Source organism: Perca flavescens, chromosome 3 (genome assembly GCF_004354835.1).
Source record: "Perca flavescens isolate YP-PL-M2 chromosome 3, PFLA_1.0, whole genome shotgun sequence".
In the NCBI taxonomy this organism is placed as follows: Eukaryota; Metazoa; Chordata; class Actinopteri; order Perciformes; family Percidae; genus Perca; species Perca flavescens.
Genome location: NC_041333.1, coordinates 7,103,355 through 7,118,286, shown reverse-complemented (window position 1 = coordinate 7,118,286; position 14,932 = coordinate 7,103,355). Strand labels below are relative to the sequence as shown.

The window sequence follows — 14,932 nt, the reverse complement described above, 5'->3', positions numbered from 1 at the left end:
CCGCCTGATTCACTTCAAATCAATTTTCAATTAAATTTTATTTATAGTGTCAAATCATAAAAGACGTTATCTCAGAACGACTTCAAGATAGAGTAGGTCTAGACCACACTAATTTGCAGAGACCCGACAATTCAACCAATGACATGCATTTAGTGTGATATCTCAAAAGTAAAGATGTTGTGGATTTGACCTCTAACTTTCTCACTGTGCCCTCAGATAACAGACCTGCTGGATGTTGTGTTGGACAGCTTTATTAAGACCAGTGCCACGGGAGGCCTGGGCTCCATCAAAGCAGAGGTCATGGCTGATACTGCAGTGGCTCTGGCTTCAGGGAATGTCAAACTGGTCTCCAGCAAGGTGAGCTAATACATTCTGGAATGGTGTCTGCAGAGCACATAGACAGATTTTCTTGTCAAATAACATTGGTAGCAGTGGATCATTAGAAACCTGCCAACTTTTGACGAAGGGAAGCCAAATAAATGTTAGATGATGAGGCGGCAATTACAAATTACGAGTTACGAAATTGATAAAAAAGTAAGCCAGAGCTTGCTTGCTTTGTTTTGGCGCTGTCGTGAAGAGCAAGTGAAAAGGCAATAGAAATGCTGGAGTGCCGGAGTAGTTCCGGATCGTTCCGGCCCACTTTACCCCGCGGTTCGATGATTATGAATGCAGCTTTGCAGTTAATCTGAGTACCTTAGTGGAGGTAGCCTATGTGTGGATGTGGGCATGAGTTGATTGACACAGCTGGTGCTCACTGACTAACAATATTCTCACTTCAAATGCAATAGTGTGCTGGTTATCTGGTTTACCATGGGCGTTGTCAACTGTGACTGGGGTCATCCTGCAGTACCGACACTAATCAGCATGTAAAAAGAGTTGCAAATAAAGGGGTTGGGTTTGTGCTGTTCCTAACTGTGAAATGTATTTACCTGTATATTTCACTTACTTTAGATTTCAAACGATAATTTGTTTTTTATTAGAATGATTTAAAAGAAAACAATTTGAGGTTTCTGTCAATGCTGATATGATGTGTATACACGCATCTGGGTTCAAGATAAAACTTAGGGGAGTGGGCGACCTCTAGCACATCCGGTAGACTGCCCCATGTAGGCGGAGTCATTGGTAGTGTTAATTTCCTGATGAGTTGAGAGACTAAATATGTTCGTCAACGACCTTTTTTTCCATGACGATGACGAGACTGCGCCATTGTCCAAAAACACTGACTAAGACTAAATTAACATGCATTATTGTTGACAAAAAAGATGAGATGTTTTGCATAAAATTAAAACTAAGATAAAATCTCTCTTCATTTTCGTCTACAATCTTCATCATGAGATAGAATATTCAGCTGTTACTAGGGTTGGGTACCGAGACCCGGTGCTACGGAACCGACAGGTGCCTTAACGACCATTATCTACGCGGATTTCGGTGCCACTTAACTGCCTGCGCTTCTCTCTGATGCTCATTAACGGACATTAGAGTCACCAGAAACATCGCTGCACGGGACGCTAGTTAATACTACACTTGGCAGCAGGTAATGTTAGCCTACCGTTAGCTAACAGCTGGAGTAAACACGGTTAAAATGCTGACAGCTAAACAGTGTAAAAGTTTGTCTGTATTTCACTGTGTAGGATTCCAACAGGGGGACGTACGACAGTCTGCAGCTGCCATTGTCTGAAAAACAACACATATGTTGCGTTCACTTGAAATACGCCTCGCCAGGTTCGTGCTGCATTCAAAGTTATTGTAAAATATCATTTTCCCATGCAGTGGTTGTTTTTGTCGTTTAACAGGAATTTACTGGTGAAATATGGAAGAGGCTCAATATTTAAATAACTTTATATAATTTATTTTTATAACTATTTGACTGAAATGGTAATCAGAAATAATTTATTTAAAAAGACTAAATTGTTTTGACTAAAACTTGACTAAGATATATTGTTCTCTTTTGACTAAAACTAGCCTAAAATGCCAAAACTTTTAGTCGACTAAAACTTTACTAACAAAAAAAGATATTTGAATGACTAAATATGACTAAAACTAACTAGGACATTTGGCACAAGACTAAGACTAAATTAAAAATAGGTGATAAAATTAACACTAGTCATTGGCAGTTGCCCTGGGGTTCGAATCTGATCTGCGGCCCTTGGCTGTGTGTCATCCCCTCTCTTTCTCTCTCTCTCTCTCCCCCTTTCATGTGTATTTACTATCACTATCATATTGAAAAAAAGAGATGAAACTAGGAAAGAGGGGATTTGTTAATTAGTTATAATCTTACATTATTATAGATAGCCAAATAATGGCTTGTATGAGAGTTTACATTTTATTACAAGTTCAACTCTGTAATCTTAGATTTTAAGAGCTAAACAAGCTCTCCAAATAAAAAATACTCCTTGGAGAAGGAGACAGGGCATATCTTGCTGCCCAGTATGTACCAAAATGTCACAACCTGTTGTATTGTATTTTGATGCTTTGGCAACATAGTTATTGAAACTTTAATGCCAATAAAGCCCCATTGAATTGTGAAGGAGAGCGAGAGTACACAGCAGTGGTTGAGCGAGCTAAAGAATAGGAATGAATTAAAAAAAAGTTTGCGATATTAGCAATAAGTCAGAGAAATAAAAAGTTATTTTCGCTATTTTAATCACTACCTGAAATGCAACTATAGAAAGTATCACTATCCTCGTTCATTTGAGGTGTGCTTTTGGAACAGAAGTACAGAGAGTTGTGTAGATGATATGCCATCTCTTCTGGTCGCATTGGTGTATACTGGTAGGTTTCAGAAAATTGCAGACCGGTGCATTGCAAGCATTTGCAAGTTTCAACTTGTCTCGTCACAGATTTTTGGACTGAACTGGGCTTTAAACAGAACACACCTAGGTTGCAGCCCAGGCTCAAATGTTGGTCTTAAGGAGCTGCAGTGTTTATTCGTGGATAAAATTAAAGCTACTCTACATTTACTACCACCTCACAACTTTACTGTTGATTTCTTCTCTGCTCTCTTTGGTGCATCAATGTTAATATCTCTGCTGGAAACTGAAAGAAAAACTTAAGTTTGACATTGTTTCTTTGCGCTACTTTCAGATGGTTCTATTTTAAGTAGAATTTTTGTTTCTTTATAATGTGTACTTTCTGTTATTTAAATAGTTTATCAGTAGACCGCAAAGGCAGTTAACTGTGCTCACAGATTCATTTTTAGAATCCTTAGATAGGTTGTCTTCTTGTTGTCTTGTATTCTCAACCACTGCATGTAAATGTTTGGTCAGCTCCCTCTGTGCTCAATCTTTAAAAAAATCACACACGCACATCTTTACTTGACAATACTTTTAGGTACTCTGCTGGTAATGCAAACTGAGGTCCTTTTTTGTTTTTGGTTGCTTCGATTTTAAATGTTGCTGTTTAACAAAGCTACAGTAATGTGTCTAAATCATGTCAAACCAAGTCAATTGACACAATGCTACACAATATAATCAGGGTTTGTTGAACTAAAAGGATGGAATTTCACTGCCAGCCATTCCTTAAATGCAGCAGAGAGAAGTGGTTGAGGGAAAAAAAAAGACTAAGCAGCAACAATCACATGATATCCTGGTTTTGGTCAAAAAGAAATGCACTTGGACACAATGCAGTGGAACTGCATCTTCTGATATCTTTTGACTTTTTGCAACGTACCCAAAGCTTCTTAAGTTAAAGACAGTATATCTTTTGCCCCTTTTTTCATCTCAAAGAATGCTTCATTTACACGTTCAAATTTTACAAATCATCTTCAGACACCCCCTTTCACAGGTTTAGTTTCACATCTCAAATTTTTCATCCCACTTCAGTTGCAGGCCTGCATACAAATACCACCATTCTCAGCTACCCAGGCCACTAAAGTTTAGCACATTTTAGACAACATACTTATCTTGATGTTACATTAGGTTGAATAATATTTTTCCAGATTGTTAAAGTTAAAATGTGTTGTAATCTATAACATTAATACAAATTTGATGTATTACAGCATTGGCATGCCTGTATTATTATAGCTGAAGTGACAGATAAATTAATGAATTAATTTGTTAAAGGTTTAGTTTTCCTACCACTTTGATACTGATGTGAGAAATCAGCAATAAATGTTATAATTACGTACTTACTAATAGAAGAAATTAATCCAATGCCGTAATTCACCCTTGACTTAGAGTTTTCAAAGAGACAAACTTATTGAGTTACTATCCATCTGTTGTGTGCTCTGGATCCAAATTCAGCCTGCTATTCAGAAAAACAAACACAACATACACTGGCAGACACAATAGAAAAGCCAGGCACTGGCTCCTATTATGGCAGAAACCAGCACTGCACTGAATAGTGGCCATTGTGAAGATTGTTGACGAAGAAAAGCCAGTCAGTGTTTATGTTGAAGTGCTGCTCCCCTAAGTGATTTTGTTTTGTTTTCCCAAAGTGTTTTACTGAATTTAACACTAGCACGGCCAGAGACTTTAGGTATAGTGGCCGAGATGGTTCAACACAAATACAAAAGCCACAACACAAAAGCTTTCTTTTTAGATCAACTTTTTTTAATTTTTTATTTTTTTTATATGCATACATACAGAACAGAGAAACACAAACTGAAGACAAATAAAATCCCTCACCCACCCTCCCACCCTCTGAGGAAAATAAAACAAATAAACAAACAGAAATCATACCTTGCCTAGTCACACTCCTCTAGTTCTTCTGGCGCTGAGGTCATTAAGTCTGATATTTGTGCTGCTGCGCTTTTCCATAGGTTGATAGTTGATGATTTAGCTTTGTTAATCCTTGCTGTAGAGAGCTCAAGCATAATTATGTCTAGAAAATACGCTAACCACTGTTTTATACAAAGCGAGTGGGGGGGAGCCAGCGTTGAGCTATCATTTTCTTGGTTGTAGTTGAGCCGGCTAGTCAAATAGTTAGCCAAAAGCTAGCCTAAACAAGTGAGTCTTCACTTGTCCCTTAAAACAGTCCACATTCTCAGCAAACCTAATGCTGGTTGGCAGAGCATTCCAGACTCTGGGTGCCATAGTGGCAAAGGCTCTATCCACACGTCTTCAGACGAGTGCGTGGCGTGGATAGCAGATTTTGGTTGATAGACCGGTGTGTAGGTGAATTATGTTGGCAAGATAAGCAGGGGCCTGACCATGTAGAGCCCTTTAGGTTATGGTGAGAATTCTGAATTGGATCCTGTAAGTTACAGGAAGCCAGTGAAGGGAGCAGAGTAGAGGGGTGATATGGGTGCGCCTGTTTGATCTAGTAAGTAGCCTAGCAGCAGCATTTTCAATGGATTGCAGGCGGTGAAGGACAGATTTGTTGAGCAAGGAGAAGAGTGAAGAGCAAGAACACACACAGCCCCCCACATACCATATACAGCCAGATAGTCTATCTAACAACTTCAAACCTACACCAAACTGGTGAAATCGTATCAGTGTAAAATGTGCTATTTTGCTTATTAGAAAAAATATGTTTGTGCTGCCACTTAATGCAGTAATAGTCCAGTGATGGTCATTTGCATTTTGTGCCATTCAGTTAAGTATACACAAAGTCTCAAAAGTTACAGAGAGGCAAAGTCTTTCCCCCTTTTGGTGGAACACCATGGGACCTTATATCGGAAAAATTACATACAGAATGGGAAGAGAATATTTTTTTTTTATCCAGTTTGAGTTGAGCCGTGAATTACACATACAGTATGATGTTTGTCATTTTAAAAGATAATTTTGCAAGTAAAGAAAGTATCTGTTTGTTGTAAAACTGTTGAAGTACAAAAGACGTGAAAGTGAAGTGAAAATACGTAATTGGCAAGACAACTCACCCCAAAGTAGCCTGTATGTTTGGTACCGGGATGTAACTTTTCTCACACAAGCAACGGATCTTGCTTGTTCTTTTGCTTCTCGGCTGATAAAAAGAAGCTAAATAAAACACATCAGGTAAGATAATGTCACGTGTTGTGGAACTACCTAGCAAGTAATCTCAGCAGCAAGCAAGGTGACGTATATTGTACCAGTTGAGATATGTAGTTCATGAGCGGTTTCACACAAAATTAAGCGGTACTACGACAAACCTAAACTGACTTTCTTCACTTGTAAAATTATCTTTTAAATTGACACATATCCTATTAGTAATCCATGGCTAATTCAAACGGATCAAAAAATTATTTCTCTTCCCTTTCACAACCATACATATTCTTCCGAAATAAGGTCCCACAAGGGGAGGGACTTTGCCTCGTTATTATGATCAACACCCGCAATCTGATGCTGCTTTGAGTTGTAAGCAGCATATAACCTGCAGCGTATACCTAAAAGGCAATCAAAAAATGCTGAAACATAATCAATTTCAGCATTTTTATTTTGGTAAGTAAACTAAATAGTAAATGTAATCACGGTGCAAATTAAGACATTATCACATTGATTCAAAGAATGACAATAAGTCCCCCTCAGCTTCTATAATTGTCTCCATCTCTCCGGTGCGCATTGCGTCTTTTAGTTCAACAATCAACTCAATCAACTTAACTTAAATCAATTGGGGACAGAGGAAGTGTTACAATGCAGTGATTGGGCTCGGGTGTGGCCAGCAGGGTCCATAGCGCCCCCAAACGCACGCCAAAAAATGTTTAACTTGTGCGCGCAGTGTCAGATGGTTAGTAAATCCACAACTGCATCGATTAGCGTCCCGCAAGTACCACCGGCGTGCCTGGATGGGCGAGGCCCTGTTCATCGCTGCTTGCAACTTTAAATATTAATATTATAAGTCTTTGAGCAGAAAAATTAGGTGCTTGGGCTATTCAAATGGTCTGTTGCACTGCATGAAAAGTGGGATTTCCGTCCCCGTAAATGCCTGTAAATGCCCGGAAATCCCCCTAATTTTCGGCAGTTATCAACAATTTACAGGCTGCGAACGTCCCGTTCGTCTGTGCCACATATTGTCGGAAATGAACCATGACGTATGTGGAGAGCCCCCGCGGAGGTGTTAATGGATCTATATGAATAGGCGCCTGGCCAGAGAACGTCTGGCCTGGCTGGAATTTCCTCACTCGCTATTGGATGAAACCACTACTTTTAAACAAGAAAAATCTCTCGTGATTGGTTGACAGGTCTGTCACGGGTTAGGCTATTGGTCAACCTGGGCCATTATTATTATAATAAAATTATATATATATATATATATATATATATATATATATATATATATATATATATATTTATGTATTATATATATATATATTTATGTATTATATATATTTATTTCATATATACTATGTTGTATATTCATGTCATGATTATCATAGTTAAAATGATTTGCCAGGAACGTGCTGTTTATTCAAAGATAGAGCTTTATTGACACAAAACACAAACGCAATCAGAAAAAATAACTATGTACAAAGCATCGGAGACATACAGCACACACAATAAATATCCCACGCTCACGAGGAGCAGCACCGTCCACCCCTAACCCACGGCCGCCTCGGAGCTGTAGGTAACCGGCAGCATTTGGTCTGAATTCGGTCCATTTTGCAGACGTCTGTGGTGGGTTGTCCTGTAGGTCTATGGTGGCGCACTTCCAAATGCCACCTCACCCGCAGCTAGCACTGTCTCGCTTCCAGCAGCTGTAAAATCAATCAATACAGACAATCAGTACTGCGTGATATTTATTTATGGCCACAACACACCTATGAATGCAGCTGAAAAATATTCACATTAACCAAACGGATCTAATCTTACCCTTTTTTCTTCTCGACCGACTCCAAGCTGAACTCTTCACAGCTTCTGCCCGCGATGCCACATCTGGTTGTTCCTAGCTGAAGATCCTGCGTGCTGTCTGGTGATATGTCTTACAGGCAGCTGGAAAACAATGAAATGAGAGTGGTATGAATAAAAAACATAAGTCACAGTAAAATTAAAAATGGAAAGATGAAAAAGTAAAAATTACTTACACACAATGGCGTCATTATCAGCGTCATGTAAATCTGGACCCGCAGACAGCTCCGAGCAAATATAGGTCACGGCCTCGTTATGAGGCGAGGTTAGTCTGTATAAAAAAAAAAAAAAATAATGGTTAAGATCGGTATCTTTTAACTTATCTATGTCCTTATACAGAAGAGTTAATGAAATTCATTCAATGAAAGCATATTCTTTAAATCTTACCCTTGCTCCGGTTCGTAGCACCTGCTACAGTTTGTCTCAGAGTTGTGAAGACGGCGGACTGCTTTCTGAAAATTACGAGATAAAAAAAATATACTTTTATAAAGCAACTCACCCGCTCAGCTCTGTAATGAATGGCGCTGAAAGCAGCCACAGCTCTGTGCTGCTCGCGTTTAAACTTGGTGGGGTTTAAAACATTACTGCCAAGTCTAAGTAGCCTGTTTAACATCCAAAGACAGTCACTGTACGATCAAGAGTTAATAAACAGTACAGACTAGCTCGCCGTTTCATTAATAATCATATACTTACGTTGACTTATTTTCTGTGAGCGCATCTTTGGAGCCCCGGAGGAGACATGGAGGAGAGAAAACAACCGCTCCAAACGTCTCGAACAACTCCTGTGGGTTTCCAAGTGAAGTTTGACAGAGTGTACCGACAACTCTTTTACCAGTTGGCCTGAAATATCCCCATATTTCGGAGGTTTTTGCTCCAACTCTCAGACTCATCTCCCGAGTCCCGCCAATTTTTTTCAAATGGAAGCAGTGAGGGCAGGGGTAGGTGGCGGGGCAGAATGATAGAGAGAGACCGTGGAGCAGATTAACCAGCAGGGCGCGAACAGCGCACATACTGGTGTGGAGGTGAATTACAGTGAGTTATAATGGATTACTGGGAAAGCTTAATAATAGGACAATTGAAGTCTGGATTATGAGGCCATTTCAGCAGAGCCAACAGCTTCATATGCCATGGACATATGAATATGATGCTGAATTTGCCAGTATTTTAAGAAGAGAAATGGTTGGGACCTTGTCATGCAATGACAAAGCTGATATGCTTTATGTGAAGCACAGTGTTTTGGTGTCAGCAGAAAGGCTTCTCTTAGAAAACTGTACAGTGGAGCCTCTGTCTCCATTCCACCAGACAATGTTGGATGAGCAAGACCAAAGACTGTAGTCATGTCACTATGCACAGTGGTTGATCTCTAGGAGACTGTGAATGAATCATGGAATGCACATTTTACCTTTTGGCAAAGCCTGATTAAAACTAATTGTTGAAATAAATTATTTTGTGCATCTTTTTTACATAACACTGGTCATTGCTAATGACATACAAAGTAATTAATCTAGCATACTTTCATTAAATAAATCAATTCAAGCTAAAATTGAAGAGTCTACAATTAGGCTATACTGAGTCTGATCTATTTTAAGAGATTTTCTTAAAATTAAGTTAATAGCTTTTAGAAAAATGTCACCTGGGGTAAAACTCCCCCTGCTGCTACCCTGATTTGCATTTGTATAGCTCACAGCATTTTCATTTATATGTGAAAGCCTCACCTAGAATTAGAGGGAGGGGGGGTCATTGAGGGACAACTGCCAAGCAAGGCCCACGTCAATTTCCGACAATTTACGGCAGTTTTCGGTGTTGCCTGTAAATTGCCGTGTGCAGTCGGAAACCTGAAGTTCCACGACAATCTACAGTGCCGCATACTGACGAAAATCCCACTTTTCATGCAGTGTTGCTTGATAGGCAAATCTAATAAGCATATGTATCATATCCAGACTTACAAAAAAGCCTCTTGGAGCCATCCCCTAAATCTAACAGGAAGTAAGCTATATCGAATTTGCTGTGCAAATTATGAGCCTTTTTGACAATTTTCAGGAGATGTGCTTTAATGTAGGAAGTTTTTTGTAACTAGACTAACATGCCCCAAACTTTACATGCTTGACAGGAATCCCAGCCTGAAGACATCGACATGCCAATATTGAGTTATAGCGCCACCTACTGGCAACAGGAAGTTCAAGTCGATACTTTGATTTCCTCTTCCAAGCGGGTTGACCAGATCCACCTCAAAAGTCTTTGTTGCTTTGTTTTTTTGTTTTGTTTTTATGATGATACAAACACAATTACAACCCTCTCCCACCCCCCACCCTCTGCGGTCTCGAGGAAAAGAAAACCAACAAACAACAATAACAGGAATCAAAAATCACACCTTGCCTAGTCGCTCTCCTCTAGTTCTTGGAACTCTAGTTCTTGTGCTGCTGCATTTCTCCATAGGTCTATAGTCGATGACTTGGCTTTGTTAATCCTTGCTGTAGAGAGCTTAAGCATAACTGTCTAGTAAATACGCCAACCACTGTTTTACACAAAGCGAGTGGGGGGGGAGCCAGTGCTGAGCTATCATTTTCTTGGTCGCGGTTGAGCCGGCTAGCCAGGTTTTCTTCGGTCTCCCAAGCAGATGTAATATAGAGTTGTCATTAAGTAACAAAACAATTGGGTCAGTAGAAATTCGACATCCTATCACATCAAATATTATTGATGTTGTTTTATTCCAAAACTCATGCACCTGTTCACACTCCGTGACCATGTGCAGAAAAGTTCCAGTTTGTTCAGGTTGACAGAACGTGCAATAGGGAGTAGGAATGCCTTTGGAGATGTATTTCTTCTGAGGTGTGCAATATGTCCTATGACATATGTTGAAGTGGATCTGCTGGTGATTTGGGTTCTTGGAACAGTGGGAAATGTCCCAAACTGTCTCCCAATTAATTACATTCCCCTCTGGGCTCAGCTCTGGCTCCCATTTCTTTACTGTTGGGAGTTCTCCTACGGAAACTTGCACCAGTTTAGCATGAATCCTGGACACCAATCCTCTCACAGGACAATCAATGATTGGGTGAGTCTCGAGACATCCATTTTAGGGCTGACCTAAAGCGAAGATAAAGGAAAAAGGATGTCTTAGGGATCTCAAAGCTAGTTCTCAGGTCCTCAAAGCTCAACATACTTTCCCCATTGAATAACTGGTCTAGAGTATAAATACTGTCACTGTCACTCCACTGGTTATAAACAAAAGGTTTGTTACCAGACATTAAATGCATGTTGTGCCAAATTGGGGTGTTCAAATGCCACTTAATGGTGTAGCGAAGTTGCTCTTCCACCTCTTTAAAGTTGGTCAATGTGTTGGTGATAATAGGGCCATAGGCTAGCATACATATTTTTGGACACACACCTGCAAAGGCGAGGTTATGCAGTCTTAGACTTCCAGTGAGGTTTTGCTCTATTTTTCTCCATGGGACTGTAGATGAGGGGTCTATCCACACTCAGAGGGCCCGTAGCTGAAAGGCTCTATGGTACACTTTCTTTCTTTCAAGGTTTTTTTATTGAATGACAAAATTGCAAAAAACAATTACTGTACAATGTAATATACATATTTTCCCCTTTTTAACCAGAACATACCCCCCATACCCCACCCTCCCACCCAATTACAAACAAACCTGTATTAAGGATTACTACAAGAGATAATTTAAAAAACAGTCTAAATTATAATACATGAAACATAAAGGTTGAGAAGGTACAGAATGACCAAAAAAAAGAAACACACACCTTAAAATAACTGAAAAAAAAAAAGAAATGTCATTAAGGGGCGCCATATTTTGTAAAATTTATCCTCAGAACCCTGGGTAGTGTAACGTATTTTCTCTGAATTCATACAGGACGTAATGGCCCTCATTTATCAACCTATCGTAGAAACCAGCGCAGATATGAGTACAGATATCATCTTACGACAGGCTTCACGTGTGATTTATGAAACGTTCGTATCACACCAATCCGAGCGTAAGAACGGTCGTTCATTGATAAATGCAGCGGCTGGAAACGATCGTTATTAAAATGTCACGCCCATATATATTCACGGATTAGAGGCCTCGCCCCTAGAATTTACGACATGGCGAGACGTAATCCGGCTGAGAAGCGGCACTTTTCAGAGGTGGAGATTGAAACCCTGATATCTCTGGTTCATTTGCACTAACGTGTACTTTTTGGCAGCCTGAAAACTGGTATTAAAGGCTGTAGAAAGAATGCGGGATGAAAGAGATCACTGATGCGGTCAACAGTGTTGCCGTAGTAAATCGAACTCCAGCTGAAGTTTAGCCTATTTAATTATTACATCCTTTACACATTTTCTATAGCCCTAATAGTAATATACAGGCTTCTATTGCAATCTTTTAGGCCTACATGTAGGTGTAGCCTACTTATTTAAATAAACACCCAGTAGCGGAGTTTATGCAGTGTCTTTTATTTTACTCTTGTTTTTTTTCATGCGTCAGAACGATCAACAGCTGAGGGAGAGCGCGTGTCCTTCGCCTCGGGTCATCTGGCTACATTTATGACACTGTGTCTTCCTGTGCGATGTTGTGCAGAACCCCCCCAGGCTAAAACAATGTTGCAGACCGGCGCATAGAGGTCTTCTAAAAGAGCCAGATCTGCCATTGCTGATACGTGATCAACTGATGACTTCTCCTGTTAAACTGATTATATGCTGCACCGCAAGGCCACACTGACTCCAAACTTGCGTACACGAGTTCAGACCAGACGTGAGATTTTATTGCAGCCTACGCTCACGTTCAAATTGATAAATGCCGAGCTTTGCGTAGGAATCGGCGTACGCCCGCCTACGCCTGTTTTTGGTCGTACGCACATTTCATAAATGAGGGCCAAGGTCTCTAATCAAGTGTGAGTGGGAAGGAGGAACAGAGTCTTTCCACTTGAGTAATATAATCATACGTGCCAGTAAGGAGGACAAGGCCAATACCTTCAGCTTCACCTTAGGCAGACCCAAATTGGGAGCAATGCCAAAAATTGCAGTAAAAGGGTTCGGCTCAATCTGCTGGTGAAGTACTTCAGAAATTGTTTGAAAAACTGATGTTGGGGATCACGTGATGCACCGACCCGAATAGACGTAAAGTTATCAGCTCCCCGCTGAATTGCCTTAAACTATAATTTTCAACTAATTTTCCTACCAGTGGACCGTTTTGTCGGGTGTACGTTTGTTCCATAATGTCACTTGACACATTTTTTGCACACCCAGAATCGAGTAGAAAGAAGAGATCAGAACACAAAAAGAAAGCTAACGTTAAAGCTAATGCTGCATGTGCTACCGATCGCCAAAACGATGATCTGGAACCGGAGGATGAGGCAGAGTACGGGACCAACCCCACCGACAAAGAGGACCCAAGTGAACAACGAGACAAAGCTATTGTGGACAGTGTTACTGCAAATATAGAGAAGATGTTGGACCGTTTTGGGTATCCTTCCACAAGCTTTCTACAATAGTTTGCTGGAATTTTGGCCCACTCCTCTTGACAGAACTGGTGTAACTGGGTCAGGTTTGTAGGCCTTCTTGCTCGCACTCGTCTTTTCAGTGCCGCCCACAAATTTTCTATGGGATTGAGATCAGGGCTTTGTGATGGCCACTCCAATACTTTGACTTTGTTGTCCTTAAGCCACTTTGTAACTAATTTGGAGGTATGCTTCGGGTCATTGTCCATTTGGAAGACCCATTTGCGCCCGAGCTTTAACTTCCTGGCTGATGTCTTCAGATGTTGCTTCAATATATCCACAAAATTTTCTTTTCTCATGATGCCATCTATTTTGTGAAGTGCACCAGTCCCTTCTGCAGCAAAGCAGCCCCACAACATTATACTACCACCCTCATACTTCACAGTTGGGATGGTGTTCTCAGGCTTCAAAGCTTCGCCCTTTTTCCTCCAGATATACCGTTTATCATTATGGCCGAACAGTTCAATTTTTGTTTCGTCAGACCACAGGACATGTCTCCAGAAATTAAGATTTTTGTCCCCATGTGCAGTTGCAAACTGTAGTCTGGCTTTTTTTATGGTGGTTTTGAAGTAATGGCTTTCTTCTCCCAGAGTAACCTTTTAGCTCATGGTGGTACAGGACTCGTTTTACTGTGGATAATGACACTGTCTTACCAGTTTCAGCTAGCATCTTCACAAGGTCTTTTGCTGTTGTCCTGGGATTGATTTTGCACCAAAAAACGTTCCTCTCTGGGACTCAGAATCCGTCTCCTTCCCGAGCGGTATGATGGTTGTACATTCCCATGTTTTTTATACTTGCGTATTATTGTCTGAACAGATGAACGTGGGACCTTCAGGCATCTGGAAATTGCACCTAAGGATGAGCCACACTTGTGGAGGTCCACAATTCTTTTCCTGATGTCTTGGTTGATTTATCTTGATTTTCCCATGTTGTCAAAGAAAGAGGCTCTGTGTTTGAGGTGTGCCTTTATATGCATCCACAGGTGTGCCACCAATTAACTCAAATGGAATCAATTAACCTATCAAAAGCTTCTTAAGGTCAGAATGGAATCATCTGGAGTTTTCTTTTTGTTTAAAGACACAATAAACTTAGTGTATGTATACTTCTGACTTTGATGAAAGTAATAAAAAAATACATAAAAATTCTCCCTTGCTCGATTCTGACATTCAACAAATGCAAAAAATATTTTAATATTTATTGATCTAAAACAGAAAAAGTTTACTCTGATTTAATGTATGACAGTAATGTTGGAACCTAACAGTTATAATCAAGACTATTCTGTGAGGCCGGAAGCTTCCCCTGAGGCCAGAGAGCGGCCTGTAGGGAAGTCACCAGCCTGTGACCCCTCACTCCTAACAAAGGAGTCTCAAAAATGGAGATTGTACCTCCAAGACATGAGGAAAATGGCAGACTGGTGGAGGGCTTGAGAACTGCAATGACGAATTCTCACACCTTCGTTGAGTTCGGGATTTCTGATTGGCCGCGGCTCCTTGAACGCACCACTCACCGCCAGCAGGCGATAGATAATGATGAGTGGGATGAGATTGCCCTCCAAAATTTCGATTTGTAACAAATATAAAGAGCTGCAATATAATATTTTGCATCAGGCCTACATATCACCATATATCTATAGTAAGTATACAACTGGAATTTCACCAAATTGAAAGCCATAATGATCA

General features: G+C 40.3%; 1 protein-coding gene and 1 long non-coding RNA gene across 4 annotated transcripts in view; one reads left to right on the top strand and one right to left on the bottom strand.

The window, feature by feature from the left end:
• Positions 1-14,932, top strand: part of nf1a (neurofibromin 1a) — a 282,226-nt gene that overhangs the window by 222,682 nt on the left and 44,612 nt on the right. For all 3 annotated transcript variants that reach the window (XM_028569967.1, XM_028569974.1, XM_028569961.1), the window contains one exon: positions 217-357. In XM_028569967.1, coding sequence (XP_028425768.1) covers positions 217-357 — 141 coding nt within the window. The remainder of the gene's footprint in view (positions 1-216; positions 358-14,932) is intronic.
• Positions 7,960-8,656, bottom strand: LOC114549639 (uncharacterized). The gene is made up of 3 exons (XR_003691572.1): positions 8,593-8,656; positions 8,148-8,212; positions 7,960-8,031 (listed from the first exon to the last, which is right to left on the bottom strand). It is a non-coding gene; the product is annotated as an uncharacterized LOC114549639 (long non-coding RNA).